The 16751-nt window shown below is 36.6% G+C and overlaps 2 protein-coding genes and 1 long non-coding RNA gene across 5 annotated transcripts; 1 reads left to right on the top strand and 2 right to left on the bottom strand.

Moving 5' to 3' along the window:
* Nucleotides 1-976: 976 nt before the first annotated feature.
* Nucleotides 977-5836, top strand: LOC112284917 (ATP-dependent RNA helicase-like protein DB10). Its single transcript, XM_024525294.3, has 8 exons — nt 977-1109; nt 1467-1962; nt 2262-2483; nt 2604-2672; nt 3493-3762; nt 3979-4329; nt 4470-4747; nt 4854-5836. Exons 2-8 carry the CDS (start codon nt 1594-1596, stop codon nt 5473-5475), a joined length of 2181 nt encoding a protein of 726 aa, XP_024381062.1. The 5' UTR covers nt 977-1109; nt 1467-1593; the 3' UTR covers nt 5476-5836.
* A 2174-nt stretch (nt 5837-8010) lies between these two features.
* Nucleotides 8011-10931, bottom strand: LOC112284242 (uncharacterized). 2 transcript variants are annotated; one of them, XM_024523890.3, is made up of 6 exons: nt 10776-10931; nt 10284-10522; nt 9804-9910; nt 9439-9571; nt 8905-9099; nt 8011-8780 (listed from the first exon to the last, which is right to left on the bottom strand). In XM_024523890.3, exons 2-6 carry the CDS (start codon nt 10449-10451, stop codon nt 8502-8504), a joined length of 882 nt encoding a protein of 293 aa, XP_024379658.1. In that variant the 5' UTR covers nt 10452-10522; nt 10776-10931; the 3' UTR covers nt 8011-8501. The 2 variants fall into 2 exon arrangements, with proteins under 2 accessions (XP_024379658.1, XP_024379657.1); XM_024523889.3 differs by having other exon boundaries at nt 10284-10526.
* Nucleotides 10932-15114: 4183 nt separating this feature from the next.
* On the bottom strand, nt 15115-16748 carry LOC149988528 (uncharacterized). Of its 2 annotated transcripts, none has more exons than XR_016504131.1 (2): nt 15939-16748; nt 15115-15493 (listed from the first exon to the last, which is right to left on the bottom strand). It is a non-coding gene; the product is annotated as an uncharacterized LOC149988528 (long non-coding RNA). The 2 variants fall into 2 exon arrangements; XR_016504130.1 differs by having other exon boundaries at nt 15933-16748.
* Nucleotides 16749-16751: the final 3 nt, after the last annotated feature.

A 16751-nucleotide genomic window follows, 5' to 3' on the forward strand; every position in this document is an offset into this window, starting at 1 on the left:
CTTCCCCTTTAAAATTTATTAAGAACTGAATCGCCTGTGATTAAAATGTGATCCTATATTTATTTGTTATGCAAGGCGGTTTCATCTGTATTTTAGAAGACATAAACTTACACGTGGTAATAATATAAAAGTTTCTATTACTATTTAAATTACATGATAACTTCATCTTTTGAATTGGTATTTCTTAAGTATTCTAAATGTTGGTGTATTGTTAAAAATATTGATCTACTTTGTGAATCCGATTTTTGAATATTTGTATTTAACAAGCGGTTACAACTTCCAAAAATGTAACATACTTTTGAACTGAACAATTATAATACTTTATTGAGCTGACATTTTATATATAATTTTTTTTTTTGAAGTTGTTATATTATTGGATTAGTATTTTTCAGCAGAGGCTATTTACAACTTGACTTATATTAGTTAAAGATATAAGCGAGGAATGTTTTATTTCTAAATCGTTGTATCTTATGTAAGTTAGCCAAGACGAGTAAAAATGCAAATGAAGACAAATAAAGATATAAGTTCAGACAAGTAAAGCTATGAGTTAAGACAAGTTAAAGATATAAGTGATAAATATAATAATACCAAAATGTTAGTTTCTTTTGGTACAATGTGAATATTTCATCCTATTGTTTGTTTTTAATTCTTTGAGAAGTATTTTGTTTAATATTATTAAAGAATATATGTAGGAATAATGTATTTATTAAAATTGAAACAACTATACTATTCATCCACCCGTTCAATCACGCATACTTTCATTCGTTCATTCATCCATCCATTATTAACTTGGAAACCAGCAGAGTGACGACAAAATAAATATTTCCCAAGAATGTCTTAACAAAAACATAAATGAATGAATGAAAACATAACCGAACGGAAAATGCGGAGTCTCATCCAACTTCCCTCCACGCGTCCAACAACGTTGGCTCGCCCCACGCGATGCTTCGAAAGCAAGTTCTCTCATTCCGTGCAAGTTAGGTTTAGGGTTTGAGGAGACCGGGGTCCAGGGTGCTGCTGCTATTCAGTGTCTGTTGCTCCGCATCACGTTCCGTTTTTTCACGACTCATTCGCCGGCCAATTTTAACGCCATCTGTCCCTTACATCAGGTATCTGCCGCTTGTAATCTTTGCTGACCTCCGCTTGTTTTATCTTGTCGCGGTTGTTCTCAGTCGGTTTGTTTTGGCAAGACTGACCATGGAGATCTTTCTTGTGAGTAAGTCGTTCTGGGGTTTGGTGTTGTTGCGAGGAAGGGGTTGTGAGAGTGGATTTCGAAGATAGTTGACGGAGTACTAGCGGAGTGAGTCGTGGAGGAGGGATATTGACCGATGCCTTTTTTCCAACGTTCCTGTCAGAGAGTTGTGTGTGTGTGTGGGGGGGGGGGTGTGTGTGTGTGTGTGTGTATGTTTTCCGGGGATTGGAAGCGTCGTTTGTAATATCAGAGGTTGTGGTGTTTCTTGGTGCAGCTTAGTTTCTCTTTATCAGGGACTTGAGGGAGAAAGAAGCCGTCGTTGCGGACTTTCTTAGAGTGGGTGAATTTGGAATTTGGAGCGTGCCCGTGAAGTGTAGTAGTTTCCGTGTCGCCTTGTGACGATGGTCGGCGCTGCTGTTTCGGCGGCTCCTCGATATGCTCCTGCTGATCCGACACTACCGCCCCCATGGACAGCGTTGGTGGATGGAAACACGGGGTATATCTACTACTGGAACCCTGACACAAATATTACACAGTATGATAGGCCTTTGCCTTTGGTAGGATCCGGGCGCCCTTTACCCTCTGGTCCTCCTCCTTCGTCGGTTATATCTGGAACAAAGTTGGCTGCAATTCCTAGCGGGAAAGATCAACCTAACGGGGGTTCGAGGAGCGATACTTTGGATGGCTTGAATAGCTACCATGCACAGACAGTCAGCCACATGCCAAATCAACCGAAACTGGCTGCAATCCCTGTTCCAAGAGGCTCTCAGGTTAGTAGCCGCACTCTGGGTCGCTTGTCTTTGTTCTTTTCTGGTTCAAGAGTAACATAACTGAATTCGTTGAAGCACGTTGATTAGGGCATAATTGATGTTCCTTTTAACAGAATTGACAAGCGCACGCACCTGTATTCACGTCCTGCGTCCATTTCCCCTCTTCGTACAGTCGGTAGCGGTTTTGCGAACTTGAAGCATGTGCGACTTTTTTCGCTTAGAGACATGGGAAGAAGTGCGAAGGATTCTAGCAAATTTGGTCTATTCCGTCATCTAACGAATGCTTTTTACTTGTGCAGTCATCAGTCAATCCGAGTATGTTCCTTCCTGCCAGTGTCTCAGTGTCGGGATCTGCTCCTCCTGTGGGAATGGGATTATCTGGAGGTCAGAAACATGGTGCGGGCGTTTATGATGATGCCGATCGTGATGGTTATTACAAGCGTCCAAGAGTAGAGGCCTATGCAAATGTCCCCACTTCAGATATCGATTCTTACAGAAAGCTTCACGAAGTGTCTGCCTTGGTTAGTTCCCTGACATAGCCTGCTTTAGCATCTTTGTTCGAAACATGATCCATTATTCAAAGCTTACTATCCATGGAAAAAGAATGATGGGAATGAATAGCTCGGGTTCTATGTTTGCAGGGAGAAAATGTCCCTGCTCCTTTTCTGTCATTTGAAGCAGTTGGACTTCCACCGGACATGCTCAGAGAGGTATTGTCAGCATTCTTGATGTTCTTGATTTTTGTGTCATTAGTCGCATTGGTTAAGTCTCACAAGTTATTTCATTGATTAGGATCGGAAGGTTCTTGCCAATTCTGTGTGGTTCGGTGTCTCGTTAGGACCTTATATGTCAATCATAAGCGTTATGTTTCACATTCTAACGAAATGTGGTTCTTGGTGTTGGGCTCAAGTTTTTTTTTTTTTTTTTTTTTTTTTTAAATTTTTAACTTGATTTTTTCTTCTTTTTTGATGTAGTCGTATTTGATTTGTGTGAATACTGTTGGTGGGTCAAACTCACGGTGGCAATTATACTGGGGGCTGCTGCAGGTGCGATATTTGCTCTGCTTGGAGCTTATGTCGTACACTGCCCGCGTACAGCAGACTGTAGCACACATCCTCGTTGTGAGGCCTGCGTGCATCTAAACTGAAACGAGAGGTGGCTTCGTCACCGCCTCAGATGGCTGTTGTCAGCCGTTGTTTCATCGCTGCGTGCTTGGTGTCCTTGCCACTCGACCTAAGATGATCGAGGGGTGCCCTGCAGTTGGCCTGGTGTTAATGCTAGCAGGCAAACATGCAGCTCCCTCCTTTTCTCGGGATAGTTAGCTACCTACATGCTGTGCTTTTTTCATCTAGTCTATTGGGATAAATTGTGAGTGCTTGAATCCGCATTTGGGTGGTTTTGAAGCATTTTTTTTTCACGTATTTTTTTGTATCACGCATTTGACTTGAACAGATTTAGCACCTGCCACAAGTCATGTGGCTATTCCCTCTTTCTTTTTTTCCTGGCTTCTTATTTTTGCCTCTCTTACAGATACAAGCGGCTGGTTTTAAATCCCCCACGCCAATTCAAGCTCAATCTTGGCCAATAGCCATGCAAAACCGGGATATTGTTGCAATTGCGAAGACCGGATCTGGTAAAACTTTGGGTTATTTGATACCAGCCTTTCTTCATCTCGAACGTCATCGGAATAATTCAAGACTTGGACCAAGTGTTCTCGTGATAGCTCCTACTCGTGAATTAGCTACACAGATTCAAGAGGAATGCGTGAAGTTTGGAAGATCCTCAAGGATTACAAGCACGGTAGGTTTTTGGTTGTTTTTTAAGCTAATTTTTTTGTGCTCGTTTCTGTCGCTTGAAATGTAAGTTGTATCTGTTTGCAGCTATTTGGGACAGTTGTCAGCATTTCTTGGGTTTTACTTCAAATATTGTATCAGATCCTGTTGTAACTCTTAGCTATATTTCGAATAAATCTTGAACCTATATCTTAAGCACGTCTAAGATCCAATGCGTATGCAGTGTGTTTATGGAGGCGCCCCCAAAGGTCCTCAGTTGCGAGACATCGAGCGGGGAGCTGATATCGTAATAGCTACTCCAGGGCGTTTGAATGACTTTTTGGAAGTAAAGAAAATCAGTCTTCGGCAAGTGTCTTATCTCGTATTAGACGAAGCAGATCGTATGCTTGATATGGGGTTTGAGCCTCAAATTCGAAAAATTGTGAACGAGATTCTGTCACGACGGCAGACTCTCATGTATACTGCTACGTGGCCGAAAGAAGTACGCAAGATTGCAGGGGATTTACTTATCAACCCTGTCCAGGTCAACATTGGGAACACAGATGAGCTTTCTGCGAACAAATCTATTACTCAGGTTTGAAACTGACCACCAGGCTTCGAATTGATGATTAGTTGGGTGCTGTGGTTGTTCCGTTTACCTCTGCAGGTATTTAAGCATCTATTGAAGTCCGATGTTTTGCTTTGTCTAACCCTTTAATGATCTGTTGGTGGCAGCATGTGGAAGTGGTTGTGCCCTATGAGAAGCAGCGTCGACTAGAACAAATATTACGTTCACAAGAGCCTGGCTCTAAGATTATCGTATTTTGTTCTACCAAGCGCATGTGTGACATGCTCTCACGCAATTTAGGCCGTGACTTTGGCGCAGCCGCAATCCACGGAGACAAATCGCAAAGTGAACGGGATTTTGTTCTGTCCCAATTTAGGACGGGAAGAACTCCTATCCTTGTTGCGACTGACGTGGCTGCCCGAGGGCTTGACATTAAAGACATCAGGTGTTTACTTCTCCCTTAAATTTTATTGCTCATTATGCTTACCCCATTTGTCCATTATGGTCATTAATCACTCCTGACTTATGATTGCGTGTGGTATTGCTATCAGAGTTGTCGTGAATTATGATTTCCCTACGGGAGTTGAAGACTACGTTCACCGGATTGGACGGACAGGTCGAGCTGGTGCAACCGGGCTTGCATATACATTCTTTTCTGAACAGGATGGGAAATATGCGAAGGAACTTATTAAAGTACTTGAAGGAGCTAACCAGAAGGTGCCTCAAGAACTGAAGGACATAGCGAGTAGGGGTGGAGGGATGTTCAAAAGTCGCACGGGCAATCGTTGGGGTGGTGACTCTGGTAAAGGGGGAAGGGATGGTGGACGAAGCAGCTATGGAGGAGGGCGTGGCGATTTTGGTGGAAGAGGTGGTTTTTATGGTGGTGGCCGGGATGGGGGCAGGTTTGATAGCCGGGATCGCTATGGTGACCGTCTGCCAGACCGTAGTCATGACCGATACGTCGCACCGGGCGGGGCTAGATATGGGGAGAAGGACAAAAGCAAGAATCGCAGCCGCAGCTACAGCCGAAGTCCTAGTCGGTCCAGGGCATACAGTCGCAGCAGAAGCCGCAGCTATGAGCGCTACAGTGACAGCAGAGGAAGAGATCGTAGCAGATCCCCAGCTAGTCGTAGATCGTATTCCCCGGACGGAGGGCGGGGTGGACGACGATAGAATAGCCACGCTATATGTAAATTCCTGAGAAGCTTTAGGCAACTTTTCTTTGTTCCTGTGATTTAGAGATGATACATGTTCTTCACGCTCCCTTGTTTTCCTCGAATGACGAGAGAAAACATTGTAGTTTACTTAGAAATGCTGCCATTCGGTTTATGTGGCAGCAGTAGGAATTCACTGCTTCCCTTGCCATCTTCGGAAGCCATGGCATAAATTTCAGAGCTTCTTTCACTAGTGGCTCGCAGTTTTCCGGACCTCATGCCTTGTCGCCATTAGCATTCATGGACTTGAATCCATTCGGGGTTCCTTCAACAGTCTTCAAAGATATAAGGTGTATGCAAGGAGCATCATCTATTACCTACTTATCATGTGATTTTTGTATTTTGAAGGGTGCTAGTAGCAATGTCTTCGCTACAGCCCAAATCATACTCACCAGGGATTGCAGAAATGTAATTCAGCGATCAGCACTTTAGCTTCGGATTTGCTGCTGCTGTAGGAAACCCGTTAACCTAGCTACAATAATTGGATTCCTTAATTGGCTTGCTAGGATTTTGTCTGTTGCTTGTGTATTCTTAAATACTGAGATTAATAATCGAAATCAAACTTTTATTATTCAGTTTTTACCACGAGAAAATTGCACCAAATCTGCCTTGAAACCTTCGCTTCGATGAGAGTATGTTAGCTCACATTATCTCGTTCCTAGTATTCAGAAGTAAAATTTGTGTCTGTAGCATGATGGAATTGCTGTGAATACGTGGAGAGGATGTGCAAGTCGTACGCATACATCCTCCACTGGAAACTATCTTTCACAGATTTTGGGATCGGTCCACTTCTATTTTGTACAAATTGCAGTCTAATCTTTGGAAATGGGGATTATCGAAAGTACCCACGTGGAAACAAGCTATTTTTGCAGAACACATTTCTCCTTGATATAAAGGTCTAAGAAGATTAAGGAGGTTGTGAGGACAATATGGATCCAAAAAAATGAATTTATCTTTGAACATGCGGTATGGAGTGACCTCCATACCAGAAGTTTAATTTGGAGGGTTTAATAAAATATGGACGTCTTGAACAAAAGCCAATTCTCCTCAATAAGTGGAAAAAATCTTGGATGGTTACAAAATTAATGGACTTTACATTACAAAAGGTAATTAAATGGAACTTTAGAATACATTAATGTGGTCTAATAATACATAAAAGTGTGGATTTGAATAGAGAGCAATTGCAATCCTCATCAAGTAATATTTTTAACTCTGCCTCAGTGGGTATCAAGAATTATGCAGTCTCTTTGTACCTTGTTTCACCATTTCAATAGATTGGGTGTATCTTATTTTTGTGTCAAAAAAAGAAAAACAAAAAAAAAAAAAAAAACGAAGTATTTATTCATAACTTCTTGTAGCCCTATCTACAACCAAGAAATAGAACATATACAATTTTTGGTATGATTAAATAAGATGATTCATATATTTAGAAAATTATTTTCAGTGGTTACAACTTGTTTGGTTACATTTTAACACTGTTCAAATAGTGTAAAATTGGGTGATTTGTTGATTTTAGCATGTGCTTATGTTTCAAAAAAATGTAGAAGAGTTTTAGTTTCTTAACCATGAGATTGTAGTTTTGAAATAATACTATGTAAACTGTATATAATTTATAGAGTTGAGTGCCACATCTTTTCTTTCTAAATAATTTGATACAAAAATACATCGTGATTTTGATTACCAATTCAATTTCAGTATATCAATTTATCCATGGCTACCAAAGAACTTGCATTTCTTTTTATACACTGGCTTTCTTGCGAATTAATAAAACTTATTTAAATGTGACTCATATTAACTATTTTTAAACTTATAAAGATAAATATTATTGAATTTCTATAAACTTTATATCATGTTAGTTCGATATTTGAATTATCCGTTGCATCACTTACTCTATAATGCATCACCAGAGTATGCAAATGAGTTAAACCACATTTTAAATGAATTCAGATCAGTCAACTTTCTTAGCTATGTCAAATGTGACACTGAGCTTTTGCAGTTGAGAAATGTACATTTCTAATATACTTTAAATTCTTCGAAAGTATCACAATCATGTTTGAAAGCATGAAATACATACTTATAACAATCTTAAATATTGGTAGATAACTGTCAAGTTGAAGAGTACCTCATAAATTCAAACGCAAGCAGATAAACATCTTGGATCACATTGCTGTCAATCAACATGCTTTGCAGCTGGCGATGTGTGGAATCGTACGACACTAGGTTTTTCATTCTATTGATGTCCACACAATCCACACAAATGTCTCCAAAAATTACCACCTACAGTTCCTACTATTCAATGCTGTCAAGACTGATGCAGATTGTCCCATCCCAATCAAGGTACCGCAGTGGTGGATTAGGACCATGAATATCCTTCTTGGTGCTTCCACGAGTCACAAGATTGGCGACAAAGCTAGATCACAAACCTTAACTGCATATATCTCAACCCAATGTCAGTATTAAGAATAATGGAAAAAAATAAAATTAAACACACACGTCTTCAAAGTTCTGCAATTTGATTGTATAACTGCTGGCTGCGTCACAGAATGCAGCAACGAACAGAGAAGAACAACACGTAGCAGCCGGCGTTTACAGGAGATGCAGATCAACTCGTTATCCATCTACTGAATGTTTTTCCAACTGCACAAGGAGAGTCTCACGACTATTGATTTCGATTGGTCATAACAAAACCTATCAAAAGCTTCGAACGCATCTTTGGGTGGTGCTGGTTGCGGTATTATGTTCACCACCACCATGTAACCCACCAGGGCGAAAATCAGGACTCGAATTTGGTCATAGTAACGTCCGTTTACATCATGTTAGCTTGTCTCGTAACATACCTACTAGGTGTAGGGGATTTTAAAGCTGCTAGAATCAAAAACCTCATCCCTGATGTCATCCCAGCTGGATTAGAACTGAAGACCAGTCCCTGGGCCAAATTTCACGTGCAGACATGCTCATTTACTACGAATTAGGAGGTTGTGGATTTCAAGAGTCAACACAAGTAACTCGGAGCACAGCTTGGGCAGTGACAGCTGGAAGACTATTTAGACAGTACTGTTCCCAAGGATCTTGCTTTGATGCTGGAACTTCACTTTCTGGCAAATCCGAGTGACTGATATCTGGGGGATTCTTCTGATACACAACATGCAAGTGAAGTAACAATTTACGAGCGGCCTCTCGAGCTTCTGGGAGCCTGTCGTTTAACTGCGCTGCAGCAATCTTTAACAAAGACTCGAGCCCAATCTGCTCGACGTCCTCAACCCCCTGTCGTCATTTATAACGTTCGTCAAAAAAAATGAAAGACATATCCAAGATAACTGATCATTTAGCAAATGACACTTTATAATACAATAGCGAGAAATATTAACATGCGCAGGTAAAATTTTACCAGTCTTGATGCTGAGTTGTAGACACACACAGAGGCTTTAGCCCGTACTTTTGGATTGAAGTGCTTAACGTAGGGCTGTAACTTTGGTAACATGGCTTGAGGAGGAATCCACATCGTCATGACTTCGAGGGTTCTTTCAGCTTCTTCACAAACAAAACGTTTGTCTTGAGACGCCTTCAACAGGAGTTGCAACAGCTGTAGGCACACTATTCCGTGTCAAACTTCCAAGTGAGACTAGAAGCAACGTAACTGGCAATGCACTCATTGACAAATACAAGGCAAGGTTTTTCCTTAAACCAAAAACTACACTGGAAATATGGAGGAGGCATGTGTGATATGGTTGTTAAGGGGAAATTTAAAATGAATGCGGTGCCAAATCCCCACTATACAAATTATGACTGCAAAGTAATATGAGAGTCCTTCAATGACCGTAATATGATAAGATTACACTGCTGAGGAAGAAATCCAAGTCAATAAATCATGACCATCATTTTCATAGACTCTAGAAAGCGGGGGTTGAAAGCATGAAAGTACCAGAGGATCCAAAATATCAAGCAAACTCTCGCGGTAGCCCTTGAAAATATCTGCAGATGCCATTACAGCCGTCTTACAAAGAGCACTCCGTGGATTCTTCAGGGCTTTCGTCACCGACGCAACAACTTCACCTCTACCACCGCAAAACTTCGTGAGAAAACGATTTGCTAACCATGTTTACATGAAAGAAGAAATATCTTCGCATAGTCATAAATAGATTCTGTAAATGTGGCTTAGAAAAGAGGATTACAACGCATACCGCAGGTACAGAACAAGCACACGCATCAATCAATATCCTATCAGAGAAGCTAATCATAAAAATTTCACGAAGAATCTATTAGTTCTAGAAAGATAATTGTGCTTACAAAATAGGCTGCATCAACTCTGGGTGAAAGATAGCCAGTTGCCGAACACTGGTAAGAGCCTCGAAGACCACCATCCATTCTTTTGAATCGAGCCTTTCCAGCAGTGTCTGGAAGATGACGACAAACCATTAGATCATTGCTGGCGTCACAAGAGGTTTCAAAAGGAATGACCAAGCAGGCTACCATACACGAATTTTAAAAGGTGGCGATTCAATTTATAGAGGCCAATTGGCTCAAGACATGTGAGAAAGACAGAGAGCGAATAGAACCATGTTGCGACCAACATCATCCCCGTCCCGGAATGCACAAAGGTGTATACTCAAGGAGATAGATGACGATCGAAGTGGATTCGAAGCTACTACAACAAGCTCTCCAGAGTGTGTCATCCACACACTCGACGATATTCAATAACTACTGATTTTCTGTGGCATCCAAAGCCTGGGAAGGTCCATGTACGGGAGAAGGGAATATAAAACTTACTTGAAGTTGAGTGTCGATATTGCTCAAGTCTTTCAAATCCTCAGATAGAACGTACTCCACATCCGCCACAACAGGTTCTCCCGAAGATTCAGCAGCAGGCACAGAGGTGGACTTCGAGACAGTAGCCATCGCCTCTCCATCGGAAGAATCCGACTTGGCTAACATCATTCAACACTACAGAAATCGACTCAAGCTCCTCTGTCCTGAATGCAACGTCGCAAAAAAAACACGCCCCTGCACTACCTAACCAAAGACAGCAACAAGCTGCAGATCGTCACACATTTCGTCCCCGTCGTTCGCAAAACGAGGACGGAGCTCACTGACTCACTACCACCAACTGCAAGGCAATCACAACTAGCTAAGCCATAGAAACTAATCACAAGCGCTTCCACCGACGCAAGAACAACATCCGGCTCGACTCACATTGCGCAAAACAAGCGCTAAAATACAATTCCCCTTCGTCATGAACCTGTTCAGAGAGGGTTTGCGCACCTGAACTACTTCAGCTGCGATGACGCTCCGATGGCGCCGGGAGAAATGCGAGAAACAACCGCAACCCTACGGCACGCATCCACGAGACAATGCGCCAGAGCATCAGTGCGAAAAGGAAGCGCGTCCGCGAGGCGACAACAGCAAAACGCAAGCAAAAGGATTAAGCCAGCCCTGCAATGCACACCCTAAGGTAAAAGGCAAATAGAGCGAGCGAGGGAGCGAGGGAGCGAGGGCGGGGGCAGAATCGATGGGAGGGGGGGGGGGGGGGGGGGGAGCGGCAAAAGACATAAGCCTAGGCCAGTTACAACGACGAGCATTTTGAATTATTGGTCCAGGTGGACTAGTGTCCCTACCGGGCTTCTCATTGGCCAGACCCCTTGCACAGCCAGGGCGGACTACGTACCCAGCTGGTCCTTGGCATTGGATGAACAGAAACCAATATTCATCCTCTTCGCACCGGAATTTTTTGATAAACCCTAGACTTTTAACATTTTCTTATTGTTCATATTATATATATATATATATATATATATTTTTTTTTTCAAATTCAGTGATTTAAATAAATAATATTCCTATTAAAATACATACTGAAAATGGAAAAAAATATCATGAATGTGTGTCAATCTGTGTGTAATTTTGTGAAAGACCAAGTTAATTGCAAAATTTTAATTTTATGAAATTTTCACCAATTTTATCAAATTCAGATATCCTAAGGACAACTAGGTGGCTAGATTAATTTAACAGTACCACAACTTTGAAGGAACACAATTCCTTTGCATCATCTTGAATTAAAACAAGTGAATAGTCCAAAGTATGTTTGTAGAATGCAATCATGTGTTTGATAATATAGAATTGATAAGTAGTTAAATTTGATTGCATTCATGAATCTTACATTCCTATTTGTAGAAAACACTCAAATACAAAACATGTGGTCTTCTCATTATTTACAAACAACCAATTGTGGAAAAAAAATGCTTTGGAAATTGTGTAGCATATTAGTTTGTAATAGAATCATGCTACAATTGACCCATGATAAATTGTTAGTGTAGTGGGGTACCATGACTTATGAACAATATTGACTAGCTCTTGATGTAGTTGGCAGTTGACTAAACAATGAATAAGGGGGCAAGTATCAAACCAGTCCTGTTTGTGCCAAATGCATGTATTTAGAAACAATGTTGGTAGGATATGCATGCACTTTGAGGTGCCATTTTAGGATATATATATATATATATATATATATTAACACAAATAGCATGGTTGAATTCAGGAAATAAGTGATCTTTGTGACATTGTTTATCAATTAGAAAATTTGTATTAACTCAACCATTAACTTTGAAAATATTTGGCATATATATACATGATTGGTGCTAAGTAGTTTTCACAAAGATTTTGGATGTTTGTTATCACCTGTCACAACATGTAGTAACAAAATAGAACATTTTTTTTTGAAAGGAAATTATAAAAATTTTAGAAAGAAATAAAAATAAAAGAACAACATCAAAGTAAGTGATTGTGTGTCTTCTTAACACCTTTGCATACAGTATAATTAAATAGCATGTGAAAAACTTTGATTCAGTTTATCTAGTAAAAAACCAGAAGAACTCAAATAAAAGAGATGTATGTATGTATGTATGTATGTATGTATAAGTAATTTCCCCACTTTCCATCACAATCTTTCATCATTATTATTATTATTATTATCAAATATTATTATCAATCAATATGTTAATTTTTTTAAAATACATATGTGTCTATATTTAAGTTGTTAATGAAATATCAATTATGAAATAATGAAATATCAATTATGAAATAATGAAATATCAATTATGAAATAATGAAATGCAAAAAAAAAAAAACTAATTGATTTAAATAAGGTTTACTTCAAGGGATTATTATATTAAAAATCACGCCTACTCTAAAAAGGAATAAAAATGTAATATATTAATTTATACCACACAAGATTCTAGAAGACTTATGATAAACAATGAAAATTACATTGATCTTGATTTGCTGAGGGAATGACTTCTATGGGGTTTTCAATACATTTTTATTTATTTATTTGATTTTTCGTCAATTTTTGAAATGGATGCAAAAGCCATTTTTTACTATACATATAATTTTATAAATTATCCACGATTATTTTTAGATATTCTAAAATACTATGTTTCACTCTTAGAATCTTCTTACAAAAAATTAGGTTACATTTCTTACTGGAGTTTTATCATAAGAGGCTTCTTTCAGTAACCTAGATAACAACATTTAAGATTTTAATGTGGAAATGCTAACAAAAGCATAGTTGAAGTCATTATTTGTTTTGGTATTTTTCTTTTTTAGTTCAACAATCTTGTAAACTGCAAATCTTCATGTAATGTTGTATTGCATGTTATAATAATATTCTAATCAACTGAAAAATAATCAAAGATTCCTAATGTGAAAAACTGCAATCCAGATGTTGTAATGTGTTTGAGTTGGAAAAATACTTGTTGCTGTTGTTGGTCTATTTTATTAGTTTTATTATTAATTTCGATTTTGTTGTTAATGTGCTGCTAGTGATTAATTTAAAATAAAATTTAATGAGATGTTTGCAGTGGAGATGTAAGTGAAACTGGCCATACATACTTTTTTATGTAAGTAAAATCATGCCAGTTTCACTTACAGTAAGCATGATTTTACTTTTTTATTTTTAAAATATTGTCATTATATACTAATTGTTTTTCTTTTTGTCTTTTTTTCTTTTTACCAGCAGTAACAACATTATAATATTATCAAAGGTTGCAGTTTGAAATCACAACTTTCTTTGGGATTTAAAATGGTGTTGGATTTAAATATTTATATTAATTTGTGTTTATACTTTATCATAAAGTAAGATTACACTATCACAGAGAGTTATCAGAAACACTGTATGCATTGTTTGTCATAGGAGACCATTTATGAAGGACTTGGTCATAGGTATGTGAAGGATGAAGTGCTCTGCTGAAATATTTAGCTCTTGCACATTAAACCTAAATATATCTTCATGTGTTTAGAACACATCATTTATTATTTTTAGAACAAATAATAAAAATGGAGAAGTATCAATGAGTCTAAATTTTGAATTCAAGTTTGTTTGATGAATGTTTTTGTGAGAATTTGACTAACCAAATTTCAAAAAAATAATTGCATGACACTCACTAAAGAAAGTGCCTACAATAAAAATAAAAAAACGAAATAGGTACAAGGAAACAGAGGTAGGAATTTAATGAGCAAGAAAGACTAGATCCACCCAAATGTGTGCAACATAATGAAGCAACCATCATCACTTTTGCTTTACAAATCAATGTCAATTCTATGGTTAGGCTACTTCTTGAAATCCAATGCTTCATGTTGGGGGCTCTTGTTTGATGACAAACAAAAGGGAAAAAAAAACACTGCCAACAACTTATAAACCATGACTCATGAACTTCATGACCTTTATCAGATTGAATATTTATTTATTTGTTTATTTATTTATTTTTGCTTGGCATATGTGAAAAACACCAAAATCTAGTGTTGCTGATGTGTTTGATATGGTTCAACTACTCTGAATTTGCCCTAAATTTCTATTATTAATATCAAAGAGGCCCACCTTTACCACTGGAGATATGTGGCAAAATTAATGTACACCCAATTTGGGTACATACAATACCATACAAATGTTATAATGCAAAAAAAATAAAAAATGTGACTTGTTGTTAATAATTAAACACATCTTTTGAATTTTCATTATGGAACATGAATTATAAAAAAAGAATCAGATGTGATTGTATAAAGTATTTAGCCATATTAGTTAAATAATTAACATTTTGTATGGGACTAAAAACCAAAAATAAATTCTAAGATCTTAGTTTAGTCTAAATCTAAGAGGAATACAATTTTTTTTAAGAACTTTATTATAGAACATAAAATTACTTGACTATTATTTTTTTAAATTACACATTGTTTTACAAAGTTACACATTATTTAGACAAAGTTCAATTGACTTGTGAGGAGAAACACATTCAAATCTTAGCTATGTAAATTGCATTTACCATGTTTTTGGTTATTTAAATTCATTTATTTATAGTTTAGATATTTGGTATTAATTTTTTATAATAAAATATGTATTTAAAATAAATAGTATGAAAAAAATTATGAAATTTTTACTTCTTAGTAGATATCACCCAACAAGAATTTAATTCGATGAAATTCACATCAAACTTCATTTAATCTATTTGTATATTGGACTTCTTAAGTTGACTTTATTAGGTGCAGTCATGCTTACATTAATTGAATAAAGGATAAGTCACGTCTTAAGCATTTTAAAGAATTTTGTGTAAACTTTTTGTATATAAGAAATAAATTTATCATGAGATTTTTTTCAAATTATATATATGTTTTTATTTTACATTGTGATATTTAATTGTTATTATGTTTTAGATCTATTTGTCTTTTTTGAATTTTAAATTAAAGTTAGAAATTTTCTTGCTTATATATATATATATATATATATACTAAGAATCTGAAGTTGTCATTAGTCTACAACGTCTTGTTAAAGAAATTTCACATAGATATTGAGACATATTTAAATAATATTTTTAATATAGTTAATTAAAAACAAAAATATTATTTAAATATGTCTAAATGAAAATTTGACCCAAGCATTTACTAAATTAACTCACCTATTCTTGCCATCATCAAAAAATTCTCAACTGCCAGATCTGCGTTGGTTGAAAACCAATAAAAAATTGGTTGGAGCTTCAACCAATTATAGTTGACTAACTTCTTATAGAAATTTATTAAGTGTTATATATATATATATATATATATATATATATATTCAATGTGCATGTTTTGTTCCTGTGTACAATCATAGTTTCACAATTGATTTTCTCATTATTAATTTTTTTGCTATTTGTGATTAATATTTAATTAATATAATATTGTATTTTGGTTAATGACTTGAAATAATTCTCATCGATTTGCATGAATTTTTGTTTTTAATCACATATCATGTATGCTTTGATCAATATTGCATTAATAGATATCATTTAAAAAAAATGAGCTTGTTTAAATATAGAAAAATAATAACATGAGCCTACAAAGTAAGTTTTAAAAATTCAATTTCAAATATTTGAAACAAATAATTTGGTACTCAACTTTTACCAATGAATTAATTTGGTTGACAAAGCATTGAATCCTTCACTTTGTGGCATCAAATTGCCAAATATGCATGAAGGATTTATGCAATTTTGATATATACGTATATATACAATCCTGAAAAGAAAGTATGTTGATTGATAATTGCTGCATGGGTTTTTTTAAAAAATTGGACACGTAATAACATTGGCTATTTAGCAAAGCATTTATAAATAAAAATATAGATTTTTAAATTTTTGTGGAAAGAAATATATTGTAACAAATTAAAAGAGATTGTAAACCACAATTTGCTGTTGTATTTGTGTGTTTCTTTTATATATTTAAGGTATCCTTTAAATATCAAATATACATATATATATATATATATATATATGTGTATCACAAAATTATAAAACTTCTAAAACAGTCTTTTACAAACCCCTCAAATCACAAAACACAATTCATGTTTGTAAGAACCATGTAAGTTTTTCTAAATTCTCAAAGATCAATTTCCAAACACAATCTTACTCATTATCATCATCATTATTGTTACTCTTATCCTAATTATTTTTATTCATTACATCCAGTTCTTCTACTTCCTCTCATCCTAAAACAAAAAAAAAATCACAAAACTGAAGCAAGATCAAGGATGGGTCGGTCAAATGAAGAGAAACAAAAACAAAACAAAAGTGGCAAGACACAAAAGGAAGAAGAAGTGGCCGGAATTGAAAAAAAATAAAACAAAAACAACAACAACAACAACATAACGAAGGAACGAAGGACAATAAAAATTCACTATAAATACAAACCCATTGGCTATTATTAAACACCCAAACGCAT

The sequence above is a fragment of the Physcomitrium patens genome, chromosome 7 (genome assembly GCF_059467195.1).
Source record: "Physcomitrium patens ecotype Gransden chromosome 7, ASM5946719v1, whole genome shotgun sequence".
Lineage (NCBI taxonomy): Eukaryota > Viridiplantae > Streptophyta > Bryopsida > Funariales > Funariaceae > Physcomitrium > Physcomitrium patens.